The sequence below is a fragment of the Aegilops tauschii genome, chromosome 5 (assembly GCF_002575655.3).
Source record: "Aegilops tauschii subsp. strangulata cultivar AL8/78 chromosome 5, Aet v6.0, whole genome shotgun sequence".
Taxonomy (NCBI): domain Eukaryota; kingdom Viridiplantae; phylum Streptophyta; class Magnoliopsida; order Poales; family Poaceae; genus Aegilops; species Aegilops tauschii.
The window spans coordinates 517,271,492-517,294,697 of NC_053039.3; the positions used below are offsets into that span (position 1 = coordinate 517,271,492).

Genomic DNA, 23,206 nt, shown 5'->3' on the forward strand with positions numbered 1-23,206 from the left:
TGATGCATCACGGCACCCACAGATCAACGACCTACATTCTAGGCATATAACCATATCTAAAGGATGCCAAACCACCCACTACAGGGGAGAGAAACAGTTATAACATTTTGATTTCTGTACACCAGCCAAAACATGAACAGGATTAAAGCAGGACGCAGCACGGGATCACCCAATACCCAGGCAGAAACAAAGCGAAATCTTTGGGCAGAAGGATGCCATCTGTGCGCTCTTCTGTAGACTTCGTTTGCTACCTGAGATAGTCTCTTCGAAACTTCCTTAAGCATTTTTTGTACTCTTTTTTGTTTGCTTGCAGAATCACTCATGAATCCAAGAGAAAACACACGTAAATATAACATTGATAGGACTTGAAAGGAAAACGCGTTGAAGAAAACATGATCTACCTTGTTTTCCAAATTGTCCAAATCAAAGCAGCAACTCCAATAGAAATAACAGTCCTATCTTTACCAGAATAAATGAATTTTGAAAAAGATGAAAGAAAGATATAGTAATTTGGGGTTACCCAGCGCTCCGCAAATCAAATTCCATAAGAATCTTGCAAATGAGCATGAAAAGAACAAATGATCGATGCTCTCAGCAACACCACAAAAAATTGATCCTTTCCATCCTTCCCTAGAGAAATTATTCTTGGTTAGGATCCTCTCCCTTTAATTACAAAAATTTCGCTCTCGGTTGGTACTCGAGTCTAGCAAGAGTCCGGCTCCTCTCTCTATCTCTCTCGTCTAGACTCCGCAGTGTGTGGCACCGGTTCTAAGGATAAGATTCCCTTTAGATTCGGCCTTTGTTCATCATACGCCGCACGCTCTGACTCCCTCTTCTTCCACGCGCAATTCTCGGCCCGCGTCTCACGTCGGCAAGGGTATATTACAGTCCAGTGGAGCACCGACCACGGATCCTTCTTCACTCCTGGATTGCCCCTGGTCTCGTTCTCAAAAAGCATTGCTTCCATGGGAGCTTTCGTGAACGGCCTCGCCGTAGCGGCAGTGGGCTGGTGGCTTGCTCCGGTCATCACCTTCCTGCTGAATAAACTTCTGGCCTACCTCTATGATGCATCTCAAGACTTCATAGATATGAGGTCTGGGACTATGCCAAGACTCAGGTTCACGCTTGGGGAAGTCATGGAGCAGAGGATGCTGATTAAATTATCAAAGAAAGAATCCGATGTGACCACCAAACTCAGCGGCCTGGACAGCTTGCTGAAGAAGCTCAAGGATGCTCTGTACGAAGCTGAAGACATCCTCGACCTCGTCGACTATCACCGAATTGAGAAGGAGGTTGGGAAAGCTGGGTCTTCCACCTGGCTGCAGTGGTGTTGGCAACGCCTCTGTGACATCACCCGAGAAAAATCAGCCTGGCTGCTGCAGCGGGCCAAGCAGAGCTTGTGCTGGTTGAGGGGATGTTTACACATCGCCGGAGATACATCTGCTCCGCTGCTCCAATGGGTACATGAGAGGTTCTGCTGGTTGTGGCCGTGGGTACGGGTCGCCGGACAAAGAACAGCTCCGCTGCTGCAGGTTTGGCTACTTCTTGCTGTTGTGTTCTAGTGTAGGCTCAAAAACGCTTTTATATTATGGGACAAAGAGAGTACTCCTTCCGTTTCAAAATAAATGACCAAACTTTATACTAATTTTGTACCATAGATCTCTTAGCCTCCGTCAATTTCGTCTAGATTAAGGCTTTCTTATTTTACTATTGTGTGCGCAGCTGGCGAAGAAGGGCTTGTGCTGGTTATGGGGATGCGTGACTGGACCAGGTGAACTACTACCATCTGCTTCCGCGCCCTCGACTTCCTTGGTGCAGAGGATCTCATCGTGTTGTAGCTGCATATTCCACTGGTTAACAACCAAGACAACCAGGGCGATTGAGGGTGCCCGTTACTACCGAGACTGGTCCTTGGATGAGCTTGGCTTCACACGTTATCAACAGGTACCACCTAAAGTCCTGAACATTAAGCTAAATTGCATCCAGTTGGCTAGATATAAGTTCATTGTTGTTATTCATTTTTTTTTGCTAAATTAGCCATACTAGCCTCTAAACTCTAATCTGTCCAGTCTTCTGGATTAGCTACAAAACCTTATCTTCCGATCTACATTAGTTTGTCTAATTCACATCTAGATGTTTTTTTAAGGATGCCACATTTAAGCTCCCACAAATATATAATGCAGCAACAAAAAAAACTAGGACAAAAAAAAATAGACCACAAACAAAGCACAACCGCGAGCACTGGCAATGGAGGGCGGCGGAGGTGGCACGCATGTGCATACGAGGTGTTCGAGGAAATACGAGAGAGAGAGGGGGGGGAGAAGAAGGTTGATGTTGATGTGTGGACCCCACCTATAATAACGGTCAAAATAAACGGAGTTGACTTTGCCGCCACGTCAGACCTGACGGGTGGGTTCGCATGTCATAAACATGTTTAAATTGTCTAAACTGGCCATTTTTCGAAAGTGGTAGTTTTTAGTCACAAAATTAGAAAAAAATTATAGTTTTCGGTTAGTTTAAAAAAAATTCAAAATTTCTAGAATGAAAGTCTTTATGCTCTTATTAATAAGATTTACTAACCTTATGATTTTGGAGAAGATAGGTGGAAGTTGTAAGTCCTATTGTAAGAATACTCCACTTTTCATAATTTTCATAATAAAATATGAGGATTCTATTATGAAAATTATGAAAAGTTCATTGATAGGAAAAGAATACTTAGCACACAGTATACTTTAAAAAAGTGATAGTTATGTGGGATGGTAACCCCTAAAGTGGTAGTTTTTTTGTCAATCACTTGTATTTGCCCATTAAAAACTAGGCTTGTAACTGTCTTCTTTTCTTCAGCATCTTGTATGGCAGCAAAATCCCCTTTTCTGCTGCTGCTCACTTGCGAACCCCTAGCGCCCCTTAAGCACCCTATTGTTGATCAGTCTTAGCAATGATGTAAGTTCTGGCAGTTGTTTAGCGGTGATGTAAGCTCTGGCAGTTGCTTAACAGTGATGTAAGCAACTGGCAGTTGCGGCTGCTGCGGCACCCGTTAAAGTTGCTATACTGTTTTGATTTGGAAATTGGTTGCTTTTGCAGGCTGTTGTTATGGAATCAAATTGCATTATGATGGGACCTTTATATATTCTTCTAAAGAAAAATATGAAAAAGGTAGAAAAACTCATTGATGAAGCACAGGAAATTTTTACATTAAAAAACAAAGTGCAAGAAACTATTGGGCAGGCGAACCAGCAAAGAAGAAACAAACTTGGCACGCTTACTGCAGATGTTAGTACTGGAGATAGACAGAAGACTACAGCATATCCAGTGGGAAAGATAACTGGCAGAGATAATATTTGTCAGGACATAAGAACAATGCTTCATGCGTCAAAATCTGATGTAGTTGGCATTTATGGCATTGCGGGGTCTGGGAAGACAACACTTGCACAATATGTTTGTAACGCTATGAAAGAGGAAGAGGGAGAGAAAGAGGAAAGGAAACACCATTTCCACCTTTTTATGTGGATTCACGTCACCCAGAAGTTTAGCGTGCATGCCATTTTCAGTGAGATGTTGGAAGCAGCTTCAGGTAAAAAGGCTGAATATGCTAGCCTTGATGTGATGCAGAAAAAATTAGAGCATGAGCTAAGCACAAAAAGATTCTTATTGGTACTTGATGATGTCTGGTGCAACAAGGATGCCGATGATCAAAATCTGCAACAGTTGATTTTTCCATTGAAATTTGGGTTGGAAGGAAGCAAGATCCTAGCCACAAGTCGAAATAAAGGTGCATTTGCAGCTCTAAGTCCTGAAGTGACATACACTTCTGTTCCAATACCAGACTTGAATGATGAAGACTTCCGTGAAATGTTCATGTATTATGCACTTGGAAGTTCAGGGCTCCTTGACCCTATGCTTGGAGAACTGGAAGAGATTGGGGCTGAAATAGCGAAGAAGCTAAAGAGGTTACCTCTAGCGGCCAGAACCGTGGGAGGACAGCTACGTAGAAAACAAGATGTTTGGTTCTGGAGGAGTGTGCAAGTTAGGGACCTTTTGAACGAGACGACTGGAGCTCTTTGGTGGAGCTACCAGCAATTTGATGAGCATGTGAGGCAATGCTTTGCTTATTGCAGTATTTTTTCCAGAAGACATCATTTCAAACGTGATGAGTTAGTACAGTTCTGGATGGCAGGAGCGTTTATAGAGACAACTAATGTTGCACAGGATCTGTATGATGTTGGTCAGAATTACTTTGATGAATTATTGTCAGCCTCATTTCTGCAATTAGGAGAGAGACAAGTGGAATTTGGATGTGAGGTTGATTACTTCACTATTCATGACCTGCTGCATGATTTAGCAGAGGAGGCTGCTAGAGGAGATTGCTTCAGAATCGAGGAAGGTGTCACAGAAGAAGTTCCTCCAGATGTTCGTCATCTATTCGTCGAAAGTTGTGATATAAAGATGCTTACAGAGAAAATATATGAATTGCAGAATTTGCGCACTCTCATCATTGATTGCTATATAAATATTGGTTCAAGAGATGAAAAAGTCTTCGAGAGAATGTTCAGGAGGTTGAAGAAATTGCGGGTGCTGGTTTTACATTTGGCTGCAGGTGATGGTAATATCATTTCACTTCCAGCATGTATTGGTCTGTTAAAGCATCTAAGGTATTTTGGTTTCAATGTGAGCGGTAGAGCAACAATAATTATGCCAAACAGTGTTACCAAGCTTTACCACATTCAAGTGCTAGACAATTTTAGTAGCGGTGGTGTGGTTTTTACTGGTAGTAAAAATATTAGTCAGCTCATTAACTTGCGGTGTATATGCAGCATGGAAAACTTTCCAGACATTGGCAGGCTGAAATGGCTCCGTAAGTTAGTACGCTTCAGTGTAAGCAAGACACAGGGGTACGAGCTACGACAATTGAAGGACCTAAGCAAGCTTGCAGGCGCGCTAAGTATCACGGGTCTTGAGAATGTCCAAAGCAAGGAAGAATCTATTGAAGCCAGTCTTGCACACAAGGACCGGCTGAGAGAACTTAAACTATCCTGGAAAGATACGAGTTGCAGTCCAGAAGTTGAAGCGGAGGTGCTTGAGGGCCTTTGCCCACCGAAATATCTTGAGAGACTAGAAGTTTGGAACTACCATGGTTCAAAGTACCCAGATTGGATGGTGGGTCAGCAGAATGGCGGCCCAAAGCATTTGCGTAATCTTTGGCTCCACAGCTGCTGCCGACTTGAACAGGCTCCTCAACTTTTTGAGGTCTTTCTGCATCTCCGTTGGTTTAGGCTTTATTTCAGCAATTGGCATTCCTTGCCAGATAATATGGAGCGGCTGGCGTCACTCCTGTTACTGGACATTAATCGTTGCCCGAATATTCAATCACTTCCAGCACTGCCCTCCTCCCTTGAGAGGTTTTATCTCAGGTCCTGCAGCGAGGAGTTGATGAGGTCATGCGAAACAATTGGACATCCAAACTGGCAAAAGATTCAGCGCATTCCTGATATTTCTATTATCCGTGATTAAGATGGGTTGGAAGGTACATCTGCAACTCCTTTGTTCCTTTTATGTAGCTATATGATATATGTTAATTAATAAAAGGCATTACAACATATCAATATGTTTCTTATTCTATTGTTTAAACCTATTAAATACCAGTCTACACGCTGGAAGCGGGAGCTAAAGAAGGTGTCTCCATCAGATGCTTGAAGCGCCCCAACACATGGAGATGGGGGTTTCCTGCCAATCTACAGGCTTAAATAACGGCGTTTCCTGGGTCTATGTGGTTGGTAACACTTGACCAATTATAAGTACATTTCAGAGGACGCGAAATTATTGTCAGTGGTTGCAACTCATGACCTCTTAACTCATTGGGCTCCTATATGGTGTGTACTGTGGAATCATGAACGGCAAATTTACTTGTTTCCTGTTGGTCTGTAGTAGTGTGGAACCCCATACACTGGATTTATGTGCGTGTCCCTTGCTTGTAATAACTTGGGAATATTAGTTTCCCGTCAGTAATCAAGAATGTCTGTTGTTGGTCTGTAGTACTTACTAGTTTCCTGGATTTAATTGCTGAGTATTTTAGTGTGGGTATGCAGATCCTAAACTTAGTAAGTGAATGCATCTGTGCAGGTATTGTTTAGTAAGTGAATAGTAGTATGTTTCAACAAAGGGAAGTACGTGCCTGATTTTGTTTGTCTCCACGGGCTCCCGTTGTGGCGAAGCTGCCGGCCAGGTTTAAAATATAAAATAAAATTAATCAGGGGTTTATTTTGCTTCACATGGGCACAGAGAGATCTTCGACAGTGTACGGTGCAGCTTGCTCTGTTTTGAGGCCGAATTTCGTGGGGCGTCATGTTCCACATCGATAGGTTTCTCTCTGGCAGCCTTTTGTGCCAGTATGCACCCAGCACGGAACGCAGCACAAAACCTAGCCCCCGCGTCGCCGCCACCCCTTGCCGCTAGCCCTCTTCCTCCTCCCCTTTCCCGCCGCCGCCAGCCAGAGCCGCCGGGGCAAAGCCCCCCGCGGTGGCTGGCGGTGGCTGGCGGCGGGGGCTTCTCCCCTCCTCGCGTTCGTGGCCTGCGGGAGCGGCCAGGCCGAGCGGAGGCGCCGGGGCGCGTGGATCCTGGTGGCGCGGCGGCGACGATCTTGACGGCGGCAAGCCCATGGCGCGGCTGCAGATGGGTCGACGCCGAGCTGTGTGGCGGCTGCGTGCGGGTCTCCTCGTGGCGGCGGCCTTCGTCGGCGGCGGGGCGCCACGTGCGCGGCATCCGGCGAGGGGTGGGGACGCGGCCACGGTGGCTTCTCATGCGAGTACACGGAGAAGAGGCTGCGGCGTGTGTCCTCGGGGAGGATGGCTATCCTCGTCCAGATCCGTCGGCGGCATGGCGGCGGAGGTCGCAGTGGCCGGTCGGCGGTGGCGGAACTTCGCCGGTGGCAGCGGCGAGGTTCTGTCTGGATCCCGGGGCGGCGGCCCTGGAGGGTGGCTGCTGGTGAAGCTAGGGCTTCCCGCGGCGACATGGCGTGGTGCAGTCCCTGTCCAAGGCGGATCTGTGACGGCGATCTGCTTTGGATTGGTTCAGATCAGAGACGGTGACGAGCGCGCGGGATCCTTCTCGGCGGCTCTCGCGGCTTGGCGAGGCGGGGTGGGAGCCCTCCTCCTAGGCTTCAGTGGTGGCACACTCAGGCAGTGGCCGGTGCGCCAGGGATCCCACGGTGGCACTGTTGCTGCGGTTGGTCGCCGGATCTAGGCGGCTGTATCTGGGGCTTTGAAGGCGGTCGAGACGGTGCACAGGTTGTTGGGTGGATTTCTTGGGACGGATCCGGGTGAAAACCTGGTCTTCGGTTGATGGCCGGAGCCGGTGATGACGATGCCCTTATCATCCTTTTCTTCATGAAGGCATCATCGAGGTGAAGCTCCCAACTCCACTCAATACCTCCGGGGGAAACCCTAGATTAGCTGATCGGATGTTGGCGGCATTCATGTGTCGTAACCCCCTTTGGGGCGGCATTCTTGGAGGTGCACTCGGCTTCGCGGGACCAGCGGACGGCTTCTTTGGTGGAGCGGTGCTCCATCCTACACACTGAAGGCGACGGATCTTGACGGCATGGTGCAGTGCAGATTCGGAGTTCGATGTGGGAGGATGGACTCACGCAGGAGGACGGCGCTGTCTGGCGTCGTGGTGGCGTCGATGGCAGAGAGACCTGGCACGGTAGATGCAACAGTACAGCTCTGAAGATGGACTCGTGGCAGGTGGCTGCGGCGGCCTCATACTCGGCAGGCGTCCTGGTTGAGGAGTGCGCCGGACTGGTAGGTGCCCCATACCAGGCAGGCGTCCTGGTTGGGACCTCAGGTCTTAAATGTTTAGGTTTGACTGCGATGTCTGTTTGGTATTAGACCCAGGCTATCAACGCCCCTTCATCAATTGGATAGGTGTAACGACAGTTGTTGCTTAGACGGTGGCTTTAGTCTTGCTGTTGTATGACTTTGTAAGGTCTTGTGAAAATAATTAATAAAATAACCGCATACATCGTCCAGATGCAGAGGCCGGGGATCATCCTCCTTTTCTAAAAATAATGCATCCAGCACGGAGTAGTAATAGTACCACCCATGTTCGAGTCTTTGCTATGCTACTAATTTCCATCAAACCGTATACACATGAAGTGGTAACAGCTATAGCGAGCAGAGGGGAGACAAATGGTTTAGTGAAGAGGTAGCAGATGTGTCCAAGAAATGAGAGGCTAGTTTTCGCTAATTAACTGAACAAGCCCCTTCTACTTAATTAATATATAGAACCCTAAGGGCTCCTGTAAAAAGATGGTGGAAAATGAACACGTAACCAAGAACCATAGAAATTAGTGCATTGACACAATATGAATGTACATTGTCATAAAAATTCAAACCAATACTCGAAACATTGCTGGAGATAAAAAATATCAAATCTGACACTGATTAGTACACAACACAAGTTGGGTTTCAGTTTTGGTCCATTAGCACATTGACGTCAAATTTGTTATTTTTGTTTCTTGAGCTTTTTTTTTGAATTTTTATTTAAATTTTTGTGACAACATACATTAATGTTGTATCGATGCACTAAATTCTTTCTGAATTTTTTGAAACATTTTTCAATGTGCAACGGGTCCGGTGCACCGGTAGCACCAATTGCCTTGGTGCACCAGATACATTCCCCGTACATCGGCGGATGGCACGAGCGGCGGCCGGCGACAGCGACAAATGCCCTAAGCGTTCCAGGAGAATAGATCAACCGATTGGATCGATTACATTGTCTGTAGGCCAAACAATAGCCAGCCACGTACATATCTATGGACTATTGGACTTTGGTCGGTGTAGCTGGTTCAATGAATAATTTTTATATAGGCTCATGATGCAATTAGTTGCGGGCATTAGCAAACGGCCATTAGTGACAGATTTTTTTTTTAAAAGGAGGATGACCCCAGCCGCTGCATATGGGAGATGCATGCGGCCATTTTATTGATTATTCTCAAGAACCTTATAAAGTAGAACAACAATATGCCTGAATCGATCATCTTGGCAATCTGCCGCTACTCCTATCCATATGATGAAGGGGTGCAAGCGGGGCCTCATATCCAGACCTCTCACCTAAGCCTAACATCTAAAGCCGGAGGCCCCGACCGAGCCATCTGCCAGGTCCGGGGCACAAACCGGTCCGACACACTCACATGTGTCATCACCGCCATCTTTCACTGGTCCATCTTCAGAGCAGATTGAGGTGCCAACCTTGGCAGGTCCTCCGTCATCGACGCCACCACGACGCCAAACGACGACCTCCACCTACACGAGCCTTGGCAGGTCCTCCGCCATCGACGCCACCATGATGCCAAACGTCGACCTCCATGAACGTGAATCCATCTCCAAGCAACGGACGTAGATCCATGCTAGGATAGGACCGCACCACCGCCGTTGCCCACCACCCGCAAGCGCCACCCAACCCCAAGGTTCCCAAAGCGGCACCTTCAAGAAGGGAATGCCGCCACCACCCAACAAAGTTAGGGCTTTCGCCCAGGAGACCTAGGGGAAGGGGAAGTGAGGAGATCAGTCCATACCGACGCCTCCAAGGAGGAGAGCGGCGCCCTCAGGCATCGCCGTCGGCACGGCCGATCATGGCCGGCCAGGGATTTCGCCCAAACTAGATCCCCGCCACCACCAGCGCCTCCTGTACAGAACCGGCGACCAAGGGAGGCATGGCCTGACCAGACTGGCCCGCACGTCGAACAGGGGAGGAAGGGAGGCGCCAGATCGTGCGCACCGACCCCCGCAGAAGCCGCCGCCAACGACCACCGGGATCCCGCCGCCTACGCGGCCAGGACGCCGGATCCATCGCCCGCACGGCTGCTCGCCGGAGCCAGCCGTGCCTCACCAAAGGAGCCGCCGCTACAGATCCGGGACTCCCCACGCAAGCAGGGCAGCCGAGGCCCCGCCGCCACCATCCTTGGCACCCCGGGCTTGCCCGGCGGCTGCCTCAGGTGGCGGCGAGGAGGTGGGACGAGGTGGGGAGGGGGCCGCGGCAGTGCGGCTAGGGTTCCCCCACTGCCGCCGGGGGAGGCGATGAGGGGGTCGCGGGAGGGGTTAGGCCATTAGTGACAAATGCGATGAACGCCACCCTTTGCGCACCCTACACTAATGCTGAAGTAAAGACCGCATTATTTCAAATGTTTCCCATGAAGGCCCCAGGCCCAGATGGGTATCCCGCCCACTTCTACCAGCGCCACTAGGATATATGCGGTGAAGAGGTCACCAAGATAGTGCTGAGAATAGTCCGTGGAGAAGAAAGTCCAGAGTGCATTAATGATACAATCATGGTCCTCATTCCAAAGGTAACAAACCCAATTGTTTTGGCTCAGTCTAGACCTATCAGTCTTTGCAATGTGTTATACAAGATAGTTTCAAAGGTTGTTGCAAATAGATTGAAGGTTATACTACCGGATATTATCTCAGAAGAGCAGTCGGCGTTTGTGCCAGGAAGGCAAATCACAGATAACATTATATGTGCTTATGAGTGCTTGCATTTCATGAAACAGTCTAGATCAAAAATCAACAGTTTTTGTGCTTTGAAGTTGGACATGATGAAAGCCTATGATAGACTGGAGTGGTCCTATTTGAAAGCGATCATGTGAAAACTTGGCTTTGCGGCGCAATGGATCAAGACCGTCATGCTCATGCCAATGGTATCATCGGTCTCTTTTTCAGTTATGCTAAATGGAGAGAAACTTGACTCGTTTAAACCAACGAGAGGTATCCTGTAGGGAGACCCAATCTCCCCCTACTTATCCTTGATTGCAGTAGAGCGCCTTTTGTGCCTCCTGAAATCCAGTTCTCAGTCATCATCTTTGGCAGGTATTAAGGTGGCCCCTACGGCGCCATCCATTAATCACCTTTTATTTGCATATGACGGCCTGTTGCTTTTCAAGGCAAGTGTAGAGGGATCAGTTGCAGTGTCAAACCTACTGGATATATACTGTGGAGCTTTAGGGCAGATAATAAACCATGCGAAGTCATCCATATTTTTCAGCAAGGGGTGTCCACTCCCTGTCAGAACGGAGGTAAATAATTCCATACAGGTCCATAATGAATCTTTATCTGAACGCTATCTCGGCATGCCAACAGATGTAGGTCACTCAAAAAATGGAACCTTCAAATATTTGAGAGACAGAGTATGGCAGAAGATAAAGGGTTGGATGGAGAAATTGTTGTCTTCTGTAGGCAAAGAGGTGTTGATCAAGTTCGTAGCTCAAGCTATACCTATCTTCTCTATGTCTTGTTTTAGATTGCCAGGAGGGCTATGTGGCAGCATTATATCTATCATACGTCAATTCTAGTGGGGAAGCAAGCGAGGGAGGAGGAAACCAAGTTGGGTGGCATGGGACATCATGACTATGCCGAAACACATGGGTGGTCTTGGTTTTCGAGACTTAGAGATTTTCAACCTGGTCTTATTGGCACGACAAGCGTGGAGGACACTGACAGATGAATCATCACTTTGTTCTCGGATCCTCAAATCGGTGTATTTTCCAGATCGCTCATTACTTGACGCTGAGTTGGGACCGCATCCATCCCAGATATGGAGGGCAATTTTGGATGGCCGGGATATATTAACGCAGGCCTTAGTAAGAAGAATCGGAGACGGAGAAACAATGGGCATATGGGCGCACAATTGGATCCCGAGGGACAGTTTCAAGCGTCTGATTACTTCCTTAGTGCAAAACCCGCCAATGCTAGTGAAGCAACTCATTGACGCCACAACGGCTTCGTGGAACGAGGGACTGGTCCGTTCTGTATTCACTCCATTTGATGCTCAGGAAATCCTCAAGATACCCTTTTGTATACGCAGAGTAGCAGAATTCTGGGGATGGCATGAAGAAACTCGTGGAAATTCCAGTGTCCGTTCAGCTTACCATATGATCTTGAGGACAAAGCTACATAGGGAGGCATGGCTGCACGAAGCCGAGGGGTCATCGCATGTCCAGCATGAAACACTACAAAAAAAAGACACTTCCGTGATGATACGTGTTTGTCACAGTAGGTCACGTTTTCTGTCATGCATGTACATCCATGACGATTTTATGACAGAATCAAGATAGTCATACCCGCGCTGTCGTAGAAGTGTTCCATGACATTACCAAAGTTATCATCACGGAAGTGTTCACTTCCATGACGATAAATACCGCATCATGGAAGTGCTTTCGTCAAGGGTGACCGACACGTGGCATCCACCATAACGGAACGCCGTTAAGCTATTGGGTCCAGTTTTGAATCCGATAACCTGTTAACAGCCCAGACCAATGGGGATTTTCCACGTGTAAAATACTCATTGGCCGGAGGAAACACGTGTTTGCTCACTGTTGGGACATGTGTCACTCATCCAATGGGCGAGATGCGCCTATAATACGTTGACACGTGGACCGACCCAAAAGTGGCCCATAAAGATTAAATGGGCTGGCCCAACTAAAGGCCCACAAAATTTAGCGGGCCATAATGGGCCGGCCCAACAAATGGCCCACAAGATTTAGCGGGCCATAATGGGCCGGCCCAAGAAAAGGCCTACAAGATTTAGCGGGCCATAATGGGCCGGTCCAGCTAAAGGCCCACAAGATTTTGCAGACCATAATGGGCCGGCCCAGCTAAAGGCCCAACATTCTCAGTTAAGGCCCGTATGGCTAGTGTCAAATCGGCCCGTCAACGGCCCGTCCTAAACTTGTCATCATCGCGGCCCATGGTCACTTCTGACCCGTTAACAGTCCGCTAAGAATTTGGGCCGAATTACGGCCAGGTGTGTTTCCGACCTGTTAAAGGTCCTGCTTCATTTGGGCCCATTTATAGGCCATTGAAACTTTCGGCCCATAGACGACCGTGAAGGATATGGGTCATATTCGACCATGTCTGACATTCGGCCTGTTAGAGGCCCGCTACAGATTTGGGCCACTTTCAGCTTGTTGTGACTTTCGGCCTGTTAACGTTGGACAAAATCCATGGGCCATATGTGGCCCAACACCACATCGGGCCTACTAACAGCCCATATAAAAATGACACTAATCAAGCCTGACCGAACTTCCGGCCTGTTAAAGGCCCGTATAGTAGGTCGGCGCATTTACGGCCCGTCTGAATTTCGGCCTGTGGACGATCCGCATTGTAAATGGGCCACCATTTCGGCCTGCTGAAACCAGTGGGTTATTTGGCACAATCAGGGCCCAATCTACCTTTCGGCCTATTAGAGGTCCATGTTTTTTATGGGCTCGAGATATTTACACATGTAAACGGCCTATTATTATTGAGGGCCCAAATTATATTTAGGCCTGTTAAAGGCCCACTATGGGCACAGGCCTACCTGAAAAATATGAAAGCTTATGCTGATTTAGGCCCAGATATTTTTAGTGGGCTACATGCAAATTTCAGCCTAGAATTGTTTTTAGCTCAATTGGAATGGGCCCAACGAATGTTGGCATGTTGGGTTCCTACGAAGCTTTCGGCCGAATACATTACTAAGATAAACCTACACTATACAAAAATAGCGTCGTAATTACTTCAGCCTTTGGTAACTTCATAAATGTTTTATCACAACGAAATAAATTCCAACCATACAACAAAAGGACTGTTGGCATAAAGTTTACAGTCCTTGTAGATAAAAGCACCATCAGATGTATAGAAGCACAGATCATTTGACCTGAGTGCTTATGTTTAAGGTTGTAGAATCTGACGGAGCAGCACGATCTTCCCCTTTTTTCGCCATTGCTCTTGAACAACGAAGCAAATGTCTGATTGTCCGGTTTCAAAACCATTCATATCTTCACGACATTTGTCAACCACTATTTTTGTTTCCGACACAACATCCATTAGGGATTGGACTTGTGTCTGGAGCACAGATATATCACTCTGTCTAGCCGAAATATTTTGTTCAGTAGGCGATTTGGACGAGGTTACCTTGACAACCAACCCAGAATTACGCAGGAAGGTGGTTTTTGCACTGTTAGTGGAGAGATACTGACGCACTGCAGCAAGAGGTGACATTGTGCTTGTGGTGGCCTCGTCACCTTCAGGTGGTTGTGGTTGTTCAATCATTTGTTCCAGAGCTAGCTAAAAGTTTGAACTTGTAGATTAGTGTACCAGATAAGTTACTAATGAGACAAAAACAAACAAAGTAGGTTTCGCGTTTATACATAACTTATTTTGGTGAACTACTGTAATACATTAGCATGTATTGTAGTGCCAACTACATAATAAAATCACTTTCGGAACATATGTCCATGTAGCATGCCTACTGTATTATCTATTTCCTCACATTCGTTCACATCTAAGGATAAAGAGACATGGTTTATGTTGGGGAACGTAGTAATTTTAAAAAAATTCCTACGCACACGCAGGATCATGGTGATGCATAGCAACGAGAGGGGAGAGTGTGTCCACGTACCCTCGTAGACCAAAAGCGGAAGCGTTATGACAACGCGGTTGATGTAGTCATACGTCTTCACGATCCGACCGATCCAAGTACCGAACGCACGGCACCTCCGAGTTCAGCACACGTTCAGCTCAATGACGTCCCACGAACTCTGATCCAGCAGAGCTTTGTGGGAGAGTTCCGTCAGCACGACGGCGTGATGACGGTGTTGATGATGCTACCGACACAGGGCTTCGCCTAAGCACCGCTACGATATTACCGAGGTGGAATATGGTGGAGGGGGCCACCGCACACGGCTAAGAGATCAATGATCAATTGTTGTGTCTCCAAGGGGTGCCCCCCTCCCCGTATATAAAGGAGTGGAGGAGGGGGAGGGCCGGCCCTCTCTATGGCGCACCCTAGGGGAGTCCTACTCCCACCGGGAGTAGGATTCCCCTTTTCCTAGTAGAACTAGGAGCCCTTCCAAGTAGTAGGAGTAGGAGAGAAGGAAAGGGAAAAGAGAAGAGAAGGAAGGAGGGGGCGCCGCCCCTCCCCCTAGTCCAATTCAGACTAAGCCTTGGGGGGCGCGCAGCCTCCCCTCTCTCTTTCCCCTAAAGCCCAATAAGGCCCATATACTCCCCGGCGAATTCCCGTAACTCTCCGGTACTCCGAAAAATACCCGAATCACTCGGAACCTTTCCGATGTCCGAATATAGTCATCCAATATATCGATCTTTACTTCTCGACCATTTCGAGACTCCTCGTCATGTCCCCGATCTCATCCGGGACTCCGAACTACCTTCGCTACATCAAAACACATAAACTCATAATACAAATCGTCACTGAACGTTAAGCGTGCGGACCCTACGGGTTCGAGAACTATGTAGACATGACCGAGATAAGTCTCCGGTCAATAACCAATAGCGGAACCAGGATGCTCATATTGGCTCCCACATATTCTACGACGATCTTTATCGGTCAAACCGCATAACAGCATACGTTGTTCCCTTTGTCATCGGTATGTTAGTTGCCCGAGATTCGATCGTCGGTATCTCAATACCTAGTTCAATCTCGTTACCGGCAAGTCTCTTTACTCGTTCCGTAATACATCATCCTGCAACTAACTCATTAGTTACAATGCTTGCAAGGCTTATAGTGATATGTATTACCGAGTGGGCCTAGAGATACCTCTCCGACAATCGGAGTGACAAATCCTAATCTCGAAATACGCCAACTCAACAAGTACCTTCGGAGACACCTGTAGAGCACCTTTATAATCACCCATTTACGTTGTGACATTTGGTAGCACACAAAGTGTTCCTCCGGTAAACGGGAGTTGCATAATCTCATAGTCGTAGGAATATGTATAAGTCATGAAGAAAGCAATAGCAACATACTAAACGATCAAGTGCTAAGCTAAGGGAATGGGTCAAGTCAATCACATCATTTTCTAATGATGTGATCCCGTTAATCAAATGACAACTCATGTCTATGGCTAGGAAACATAACCATCTTTGATTCAACGAGCTAGTCAAGTAGAGGCATACTAGTGACACTCTTTTTGTCTATGTATTCACACATGTATCAAGTTTCCGGTTAATACAATTCTAGCATGAGTAATAAACATTTATCATGAAATAAGGAAATAAATAATAACTTTATTATTGCCTCTAGGGCATATTTCCTTCAGTCTCCCACTTGCACTAGAGTCAATAATCTAGTTCACATCGCCATGTGATTTAACACCAATAGTTCACATCACCATGTGATTAACACCCATAGTTCACATCGTCATGTGACCAACACCCAAAGGGTTTATTAGAGTCAATAATCTAGTTCACATCGCTATGTGATTAACACCCAAAGAGTACTAAGGTGTGATCATGTTTTGCTTGTGAGAGAAGTTTAGTCAACGGGTCTGCCACATTTAGATCCGTATGTATTTTGCAAATTTCTATGTCAACAATGCTCTGCACGGAGCTACTCTAGCTAATTGCTCCCACTTTCAATATATATCTAGATTGAGACTTAGAGTTATCTGGATAAGTGTCAAAACTTGCATCGACGTAACCCTTTATGACCAACCTTTTTTCACCTCCATAATCGAGAAACATATCCTTATTCCACTAAGGATAATTTTGACCGCTGTCCAGTGATCTACTCCTAGATCACTATTGTACCCTCTTGCCAAACTCATGGTGAGGTACACAATAGGTCTGGTACACAACATAGCATACTTTATAGAACCTATGACTGAGGCATAGGGAATGACTTTCATTCTCTTTTCTATTTTCTGCTGTGGTCGGGTTTTGAGTCTTTACTCAAATTTATACCTTGCAATACAGGCAAGAACTACATCTTTGACTGTTCCATTTTGAACTACTTCAAAATCTTGTCAAGGTATGTACTCATTGAAAAATCTTATCAAGCGTCTTGATCTATCTCTATAGATCTTGATGCTAAATATGTAAGTAGCTTCACCGAGGTCTTTCTTTGAAAAAATTACTTTCAAATACTCCTTTATGCTTTCCAGAAAATTCTACATTATTTCCGATCAACAGTATGTCATTCACATATACTTATCAGAAATGTTGTAGTCTCCCACTCACTTTCTTGTAAATACAGGCTTCACCTCAAGTCTGCAAAAACTATATGCTTTGATCAACTCATCAAAGCGTATATTCCAACTCCAAGATGCTTGCACCAGTCCATGAATGGATCGCTGGAGCTTGCACATTTTGTTAGCACCTTTAGGATCGACAAAACCTTCTGGTTGCATCATATACAACTCTTCTTTAAGAAATCCATTAAGGAATGTAGTTTTGACATCCATTTGCCAGATTTCAAAAATGTGGCAATTTGCTAACATGATTCGGACAGACTTAAGCATCGCTACGAGTGAGAAAATCTCATCGTAGTCAACACTTTGAACTTTGTCGAAACCTTTTTCGACAAGTCTAGCTTTGTAGATAGTAACACTACTATCAACGTCCGTCTTCCTCTTGAAGATCCATTTAATTTCTATGGCTTGTCGATCATCGGGCAAGTCAATCAAAGTCCACACTTTGTTCTCATACATGGATCCCATCACAGATTTCATGGCCTCAAGCCATTTCGCGGAGTCTGGGCTCATCATCGCTTCCTCATAGTTCGTAGGTTCATCATGGTCAAGTAACATGACCTCCAGAACAGGATTACCGTACCACTCTGGTGCAGATCTTACTCTGGTTGACCTGCGAGGTTCGGTAGTAACTTGATCTGAAGTTTCATGATCATCATCATTAATCTTCCTCACTAATTGGTGTAGGAGTCACAGGAACAAATTTTTGTGATGAACTACTTTCCAATAAGGGAGCAGATACATTTACCTCATCAAGTTCTACTTTCCTCCCACTCACTTCTTTCGATAGAAACTCCTTCTCTAGAAAGGATCCATTCTTAGCAACAAAGATTTTGCCTTCGGATCTGTGATAGGAGGTGTACCCAACAGTTTCCTTTGGGTATCCTACGAAGACGAACTTCTCTGATTTAGGTTCGAGTTTATCAGGTTGAAACTTTTTCACATAAGCATCGCAGCCCCAAACTTTAAGAAACGACAGCTTAGGTTTCTTGCTAAACCACAGTTCATACAGTGTCGTCTCAACGGATTTAGATGGTGCCCTTATTAACGTGAATGCAGTTGTCTCTAATGCATAACCCCAAAACAATAGTGGTAAATCGGTAAGAAACATCATAGATTGCACTATATCCAATAAAGTACGGTTATGACATTCGGACACACCATTATGCTGTGGTGTTCCAGGTGGCACGAATTTGTGAAACTATTCCACATTGTTTTAACTGAAGACCAAACTCGTAACTCAAATATTCGTCTCCTGTGATCAGATCGTAGAAACTTTATTTTCTTGTCACGATGATTTTCCACTTCACTCTGAAATTCTTTGAACTTTTCAAATGTTTCAGACTTATGTTTCATCAAGTAGATATACCCATATCTGCTCAAATCATCTGTGAAGGTCAGAAAATAACGATACCCGCCGCGAGCCTCAACACTCATCGGATCGCATACATCAATATGTATTATTTCCAATAAGTCAGTTGCTTGCTCCATTGTTCCGGAGAACGGAGTCTTAGTCATCTTGCCCATGAGGCATGGTTCGCAAGCATCAAGTGATTCATAATCAAGTGATTCCAAAAGCCCATCAGCATGGAGTTTCTTCATGCGATTTACACCAATATGACCTAAACAGCAGTGCCACAAATAAGTTGCACTATCATTATTAACTTTGCATCTTTTGGCTTCAATATTATGAATATGTGTATCACTATGATCGAGATCCAACAAACTATTTTCATTGGGTGTATGACCATTGAAGGTTTTATTCATGTAAACAGAACAACAATTATTCTCTGACTTTAAATGAATAACCATACTGCAATAAACATGATCAAATCATATTCATGCTCAACGCTAACGCCAAATAACATTTATTTAGGTTTAACACTAATCCCGAAAGAACAGGGAGTGTGCGATGATGATCATATTAATCTTGGAACCACTTCCAACACACATCGTCACTTCACCCTCAACTAGTCTTTGTTTATTTTGTAACTCCTGTTTCGAGTTACTAATTTTTTAGCAACCGAACAAGTATTAAATACCCAGGGGCTACTATAAACACTAGTAAGGTACACATCAATAACCTGTATATCAAATATACCCTTGTTCACTGTGCCATCCTTCTTATCCACCAAATATTCAGGGCATTTCCACTTCCAGTGAACATTTCCTTTGCAGTAGAAGCACTTAGTTTCAGGCTTTAGTCTAACTTTGGGCTTCTTCACGGAACTGACAACTTGCTTTCCATTCTACATGAAGTTCTCTTTCTTTCCCTTTGCCCTTTTCTTGAAACTAGTGGTCTTGTTAATCATCAACACTTGATGCTCTTTCTTGACTTCTACCTTCATCGATTTCATCATCATGAAAAGCTCGGGAATCATTTTCGTCATCCCTTGCATACTATAGTTCATCACGAAGTTCTACTAACTTGGTGAGGGTGACTAGAGAATTCTGTCAATCACTATCTTATCTGGAAGATTAACTCCCACTTGATTCAAGCGATTGTAGTACCCAGACAATCTGAGCACATGCTCACTGCTTGAGCTATTCTCCTCCATCTTTTAGCTATAGAACTTGTTGGAGACTTCGTATCTCTCAACTCGGGTATTTGCTTGAAATATTAACTTCAACTCCTGGAACATCTCATATGGTCCATGACGTTCAAAACGTCTTTGAAGTCCCGATTCTAGGCCGTTAAGCATGGTGCACTAAACTCTCAAGTAGTCATCATATTGAGCTATTGTCAAAATGTTCATAACGTCTGCATCTGCTCCTGCAATAGTTCTGTCACCTAGCGGTGCATCAAGGACATAATACTTCTGTGCAGTAATGAGGATAATCCTCAGATCACGGATCCAATCCGCATCATTGCTACTAACATTTTTCAACTTAGTTTTCTCTAGGAACATATCAAAAATAAAACAGGGGAGCTAAAAGCGAGGTATTGATTTACAACATAGATATGCAAATACTATCAGGACTAAGTTCATGATAAATTAAAGTTCAATTAATCAAATTACTTAAGAACTCCCACTTAGATAGACATCCCTCTAATCATCTAAGTGATCACGTGATCCATATCAACTAAACCATGTCCGATCATCACGTGAGATGGAGTAGTTTTCAATGGTGAACATCACTATGTTGATCATATCTACTATATGATTCACGCTCGACCTTTCGGTCTCAGTGCTCCGAGGCCATATTTGCATATGCTAGGCTCGTCAAGTTTAACCCGAGTATTCCGCGTGTGCAAAACTGTATTGCACCCGTTGTATTTGAACGTAGATCTTATCACACCCGATCATCACGTGGTGTCTCAGCACGAAGAACTTTCGCAACGGTGCATACTCAGGGAGAACACTTATACCTTGAAATTTTAGTAAGGGATCATCTTATAAAGCTACCACCGAACTAAGCAAAATAAGATGTATAAAAGATAAACATCACATGCAATCAAAATATGTGACATGATATGGCCATCATCATCTTGTGCCTTTGATCTCCATCTTCAAAGCATCGTCATGATCTCCATCGTCACCGGCATGACACCATGATCTCCATCATCTTGATCTATATCAATGTGTCGTCACATGGTCGTCTGGCCAACTATTGCTCTTGCAACTATTGCTATCGCATAGCGATAAAGTAAAGCAATTATTTGGCGCTTGCATCTTATGCAATAAAGAGACAACCATAAGGCTTCTGCCAGTTGCCGATAACTTCAACAAAACATGATCATCTCATACAACAACTAATATCTCATCACGTCTTGACCATATCACATCACAACATGCCCTGCAAAAACAAGTTAGACGTCCTCTACTTTGTTGTTGCAAGTTTTATGTGGCTGCTATGGGCTTGAGGAAGAACCGTTCTTACCTACGCATCAAAACCACAACGATAGTTCGTCAAGTTAGTGTTGTTTTAACCTTCTCAAGGACCGGGCGTAGCCACACTCGGTTCAACTAAAGTTGGAGAAACTGACACCCGCCAGCCACATGTGTGCAAAGCACGTCGGTAGAACCAGTCTCGCGTAAGCGTACGCGTAATGTCGGTTCGGGCCGCTTCATCCAACAATACCGCCGAACCAAAGTATGACATGCTGGTAAGCAGTATGACTTGTATCGCCCACAACTCACTTGTGTTCTACTCGTGCATATAACATCTACGCATAAACCTGGCTCTGATACCACTGTTGAGGAACGTAGTAATTTCAAAAAATTTCCTATGCACACGCGGGATCATGGTGATGCATAGCAACGAGAGGGGGGAGTGTGTCCACGTACCCTCGTAGACCAAAAGCAGAAGCGTTATGACAACGCGGTTGATGTAGTCATACGTCTTCACGATTCGACCGATCCAAGTACTGAACGCACGGCACCTCCGAGTTCAGCACACGTTCAGCTCGATAACGTCCCACGAACTCCGATCCAGTAGAACTTTGCGGGAGAGTTCCTTCAGCACGACGGCGTGATGACGGTGTTCATGATGCTACCGACGCAGGGCTTCGCCTAAGCACCGCTACAATATTACCGAGGTGGAATATGGTGGAGGGGGGCACCGCACACGGCTAAGAGATCAATGATCAATTGTTGTGTCTCCAAGGGGTGCCCCCCTCCCCGTATATAAAGGAGTGGAGGAGGGGGAGGGCCGGCCCTCTCTATGGCGCGCCCTAGGGAGTCCTACTCCCACCGGGAGTAGGATTCCCCTTTTCCTAGTAGAACTAGGAGCCCTTCCAAGTAGTAGGAGTAGGAGAGAAGGAAAGGGAAAAGAGACGAGAAGGAAGGAGGGGGCGCTGCCCCTCCCCCTAGTCCAATTCGGACTAAGCCTTGGCGGGGCGCGCAGCCTCCCCTCTCTCTTTCCCCTAAAGCCCAATAAGGCCCATATACTCCCCGGCGAATTCCCGTAACTCTCCGGTACTCCGAAAAATATCCAAATCACTCGGAACCTTTCCGATGTCCGAATATAGTCGTCCAATATATCGATCTTTACGTCTCGACCATTTCAAGACTCCTCGTCATGTACCCGATCTCATCCGGGATTCCGAACTACCTTCGGTACTTCAAAACACATAAACTCATAATACAAATCATCACCGAACGTTAAGCGTGCGGACCCTACGGGTTCGAGAACTATGTAGACATGACCGAGACACGTCTCCGGTCAATAACCAATAGCGGAACCTGGATGCTCATATTGGCTCCCACATATTCTACGAAGATCTTTATCGGTCAAACCGCATAACAACATACGTTGTTCCGTTTGTCATCGGTATGTTACTTGCCCGAGATTTGATCGTCGGTATCTCAATACCTAGTTCAATCTCGTTACCGGCAAGTCTCTTTACTCGTTCCGTAATACATCATCCCACAACTAACTCATTAGTTACAATGCTTGCAAGGCTTATAGTGATGTGTATTACCGAGTGGGCCCAGAGATACCTCTCCGACAATCGAAGTGACAAATCCTAATCTCGAAATACGCCAACTCAACAAGTACCTTCGGAGACACCTGTAGAGCACCTTTATAATCACCCAGTTACGTTGTGACGTTTGCTAGCACACAAAGTGTTCCTCCGGTAAACGGGAGTTGCATAATCTCATAGTCGTAGGAATATGTATAAGTCATGAAGAAAGCAATAGCAACATACTAAACGATTAAGTGCTAAGCTAACGGAATGGGTCAAGTCAATCACATCATTCTCTAATGATGTGATCCCATTAATCAAATGACAACTCATGTCTATGGCTAGGAAACATAACCATCTTTGATTCAACGAGCTAGTCAAGTAGAGGCATACTAGTGACACTCTTTTTGTCTATGTATTCACACATGTATCAAGTTTCCGGTTAATACAATTCTAGCATGAATAATAAACATTTATCATGAAATAAGGAAATAAATAATAACTTTATTATTGCCTCTAGGGCATATTTCCTTCAGTTTAAAGTAGGATGGACATAGTATGACATCATTCATATCATGGTCAAACAGATATAAAACAAACATGCTTTTCTATCATTGTGTGCGCACGTGAACATCACAACTAGATTATAGATCAAGACCAAAAGAATATCCTTCATCTCTTTTAAACCGTGTAAGGTGAAATGATACGTTAAGACAACTGTGTATAAAAGTGAACAGTGTAACTGACATTGGCTGCAAACCAAGCAGTTAAATGAA

General features: G+C 45.5%; 1 protein-coding gene across 3 annotated transcripts; it reads left to right on the forward strand.

Annotated features, from left to right (window-relative positions):
• Positions 1–691: 691 nt before the first annotated feature.
• On the forward strand, positions 692–6,035 carry LOC109762416 (putative disease resistance protein RGA3). 3 transcript variants are annotated; one of them, XR_012183314.1, is made up of 5 exons: positions 705–1,532; positions 1,723–1,944; positions 3,085–4,728; positions 4,815–5,524; positions 5,644–6,035. XR_012183314.1 is itself a non-coding variant. In XM_045229270.2 (5 exons), the coding sequence occupies exons 1-4, from the start codon at positions 966–968 to the stop codon at positions 5,509–5,511; spliced, it is 3,054 nt and encodes a 1,017-aa protein (XP_045085205.1). In that variant the 5' UTR covers positions 705–965; the 3' UTR covers positions 5,512–5,524; positions 5,644–6,035. The 3 variants fall into 3 exon arrangements, 2 of the variants coding, with proteins under 2 accessions (XP_020176858.1, XP_045085205.1); XM_045229270.2 differs by having other exon boundaries at positions 3,085–4,652; XM_020321269.4 differs by having other exon boundaries at positions 692–1,532; positions 3,085–5,524.
• Positions 6,036–23,206: the final 17,171 nt, after the last annotated feature.